Source organism: Cebus imitator, unplaced genomic scaffold (assembly GCF_001604975.1).
Source record: "Cebus imitator isolate Cc_AM_T3 unplaced genomic scaffold, Cebus_imitator-1.0 Scaffold8, whole genome shotgun sequence".
NCBI lineage: Eukaryota > Metazoa > Chordata > Mammalia > Primates > Cebidae > Cebus > Cebus imitator.
In genome coordinates this window covers 8,758,476-8,762,176 of record NW_016107323.1, presented here as the reverse complement: position 1 = coordinate 8,762,176, position 3,701 = coordinate 8,758,476, and the positions used below count along the sequence as shown (strand labels likewise).

The 3,701-nt window shown below is 54.3% G+C and overlaps 1 protein-coding gene across 7 annotated transcripts in view; it reads right to left on the bottom strand.

The window, feature by feature from the left end:
- Window positions 1–865: 865 nt before the first annotated feature.
- ACAD10 (acyl-CoA dehydrogenase family member 10) overlaps window positions 866–3,701 on the bottom strand; it is a 68,807-nt gene continuing 65,971 nt past the window's right edge. For 5 of the 7 annotated variants that reach the window (XM_017542566.2, XM_017542518.2, XM_017542556.2 and 2 more), the window contains 2 exons: window positions 2,211–2,288; window positions 1,440–1,628 (listed from right to left, as the gene is read on the bottom strand). In XM_017542566.2, the coding sequence (XP_017398055.1) occupies window positions 1,488–1,628; window positions 2,211–2,288 (219 nt within the window). In that variant the 3' untranslated portion in view covers window positions 1,440–1,487. Of the gene's footprint in view, window positions 1,629–2,210; window positions 2,289–3,701 lie in introns of all 7 variants that reach the window. The other 2 variants (XM_017542538.2, XM_017542529.2) reach the window with 2 other exon arrangements.

The window sequence follows — 3,701 nt, the reverse complement described above, 5'->3', positions numbered from 1 at the left end:
AAAAAAAAAAAAAAAAACCCTCCTCCCGCCTGAGGTCTGAGACAAAACAAAAAAAAAAAAACCCTCCTCCCGCCTGAGGTCTGAGACAGCTGCAAGCACTCAGCTGCTGGGCTCTTGGCCAGTGTGGCTGGCCTTGTGACAGGCATTCATTTGGGGTTTACCTTCACCTTCCTTGAGCAACAAGCAGTTTCTCAAGTGTGGTGAAGGGGCCCCTGCCTCCCCAGACCCCCAGGCACATGGATCTGAGGAGCCCATTCACAGACCCCTATGAATGGTGCTGGTCCTGCAGGGGTGCAGTCCTGGCTGGCCATTCTCAGGGAAGGTGGTTCCTGCAGGATCACTTCTGCAATGTGGCAGCCAGGGGGATGGTCCCTGCCCATCTGGTCTAACCTGAGATGGGTTTTGGCTACACTACCACAAATTATGAGATGAGCAGGCTGGGTCCTAACTGCCCTGGCTCATCTCTGCATGTAGCCAGTATTTCTCAAGAAGCTCAGACCACAAGTGAGCGAGAATTTCCACTCTCCTCAGAGAAGAGATTGCGCTCCAAAATGTAATGGCGAATGGGCCACCACCTCCAATTCCCCAGGTATTCTGACTATGGAGCAGGTGGAGGAGGTGGAGGCTGCAGGGGCCTCACACACCAGCTCCTGGGGTTGAAGCGTGTATGAGCATAGAGCCCTGGGCTACACAGTGAAGGAAGGCAGTCAACTTGGGCCTACAGCACCCATGGCCTCTGCGTTCCCAGCATGTATGGGGCTGACTGGTGGCTTGGACCCCAAGGAAACATAGGCAGGAGAAGGCACAGAGGCACTGAAGGGAACCTCTCGATTCGATTCCTTTTGTACGACACAGAAAGTCCACAAAGCCTCTGAGATGTGTTTTCTTATTCTTTCATGTCCCCAAAACCCCTTTCCAAAATAACATTTAAATGTTCTGCACTGTGCGTACAAATGAAGACAATCAGATGCCAGTGGCTTCACAATATGGGTTGCATTCCATTTTCCCAGGTGCCCTGGCCCTGGGTCTCTAGGTCGCTGTCCGTTGTGGCTGCTCCTCTGCTTACCAGGGAGACAAGACAGGAACACTGCAGCTGCCAGAGCAAGCAGGGCCCAGAGCCTCGGGAAGTCTCCCAAAATGTGTCCAGATTCCCACAGGCAGAGAGAGAGCGACTGAGAGGCTGAAGTGAAGTGGCTGTGCCTGCCAGCCTGGGACTGAGAGCCTTAAGACCAGCTTTCCAGACTCTGTCCCGGAATCCCCTCGGCCCTCAACAAACTCCTTCCTCCTGGCCTGAAACAGACTCCAGGCTTCTTGCAGAGATGTCATCTATGGACCCAGAAAGCTTTGAGTCCATGGTGACTGTTCTGGGACACAGCTGCTGAACAGGGTGCAGGAGCCATATTCACCGGGGCTTTCAAGGCACATGAGTGACAGCTCTAGGCATGGTTGGCCCAGCCAGGACATCGGGCCCCTACAGCCCCAAGGCTCTAAGCACTGTGCTTCAGCTCTAACTTGGCCACTGTGGCCTGGTGCACCTCGTCAGGGCCGTCGGCAAAGCGCAGAGCTCGGGCCCAGGTGAAGAACTGAGCCAGGGGGTAGTCACTGCTCAGGCCCGCCGCTCCGAAGGCCTGGAAGACACAAGGTGGAGGGAGGTGGCCCTGGGTCAGCCCTCGTCTCTGAGAGCCCCAGGAGTGACAGCCTGCTCTTGATGGCCTGTAACAGCCATCTTCCGAGACTTCCTCTGTGGCACCTTTGTGATATGATCACTAATATTCTAGGTTTCTGTGGGGCCACATCCACCATCCCACAGCCTCCAGACTCCCCCGGCCCACTCTGCAGGCAGCTTCTGCCCTATGTTGGGGCTGGGGGTTAGGCTCTGAGGAGGCAGCCTCCCTGCATGGGGAAGAGCCTGGGCTCTGGGCTTATGAAAACCCAAGTTCACATGACTGTCAGGTGCTACCTACAAGCTCAGTGACCGGGACAAGTCATTTTACTTTTCTGTGCCTGTTTCCTCACATTCAAAATGGGGGGTAGGATGGCACCCCCCACCTTGCTGGGTCATTCTGAAGAGGAAAAGGAAAGTTGCACACACGCTGAGTGGGTGACAGGGCATCTGCCAGGGTCTATGACAGGCTGGGTGGCTGAAGACAGGGGAGTTTGGCATCTGGTATTGATGGTTCAAATAAGCCAGCTGCCTGGTTTGTGCTCACCTGAATTGCACGATCAATCACTCGGGAGGCCATGGACGGGGCGATCATTTTAATCATAGCTATATCCAAGGCTGCAGCCTGCAAGGAGGAGGAGATGCGATTATAAAAGACCTGAGGGCAGCCTGGATGGCAGAGGGAGACCCTCCCCAATCCCCATCTCTACTAAATATATAAAAACTAGCTGGGCATGGTGCCATGCACTTGTAGTCCCAGCTACTCAGGAGGCTGAGGTGAGATAATTGCTTGAGCCTGGGAAGTCGAGGCTGCAGTGAGCTGAGATTGCACCACTGCACTCAAGCCTGGACAACAGAGTGAGACCCCCATCTTAAAAACAAACAACAGGCCAGGCACAGTGGCTCAGGCCTGTAATCCCAATACTTTGGGAGGCCGAGGCAGGCAGATCACCTGAGGTTAGGCGTCCGAGACCAGCCTGGCCAACATATAGTGAAACCCCATCTCTACTAAAAAATACAAAAATTAGCTGGGTGTGGTGGTGCATGCCTGTAGTCCTAGCTACTTGGGAAACTGAGGCAGGAAAGTTGCTTGACCCGGGAGATGGGGGTTGCTGAGATCATGCCACTCTACTCCAGTCTGAGTGACACAGCAAGACTCCCATCTCTCAAAAACAAAACAAAACAAAAATAATCAACAAAAAAAGACCCGGGGCAGAAAGCTTGGAAGAATGATCATATTCCTGGGAGGAAGTCAAACACCAGGGTCCACAACAGAGGCCCCAAGGTCTCCTGATGTGAGCTGGGTAAGGCTGTCCCACCTGGTGTATGGCTAGACAGCACCCAGGGATGAAGGGCACCATGTTGGCAACTACCATCTTATGTCACAAGATGTGAGGCAAATGCTGGGAGAATGTGGCCATCTTCCCAGATGACGAGAACATGGCTAGCACACACTGAAGGGACAAGGGGAAGGGCCGTGTTTTGCTAAGGGTCATGGCCAGCTCTGCCTCCAAGCAGTAGTGGACCAAGGCCAGTCGGGGCTCTGGGAAACGGAGCTACAGTGATCTGCCCTGGGGGAGGGTGTTCAAGGGAGACACCCAGCAGCCTCCACCATATCCAGCCCACCAGTGTCAAAGAACCAGCAACTGTGAGCCTGGGTTGGCCCCCGACAGCTGAGGATCTTGGGTGGGGCTGAAGGCTGCCCCACAGAAAGCTGGACAAAGCAAGGTCAACATGGCATGGTACCTGGTCATCACAGGCACTTAGAGCCTTAGTGGCCAGACACAGTGGCTCATCCCAGCACTTTGGGAGGCCCAGGCAGGTGGATCACCTGAAGTCAGAAGTTCGAGACCAGCCTGACCAACATGGAAAAACCCTGTGTCTACTAAAAATACAAAAATTAGCTGGGCATGGTGGCACACACCTGTAGTCCCAGCTTTTTGGGAGGCTGAGGCAGGAGAACCCGGAGGCAGAACCCAGGAGGCAGAGGTTGCAGTGAGCCAAGATTGCACAACTGCACTCCAGTGTGGTGACAAAG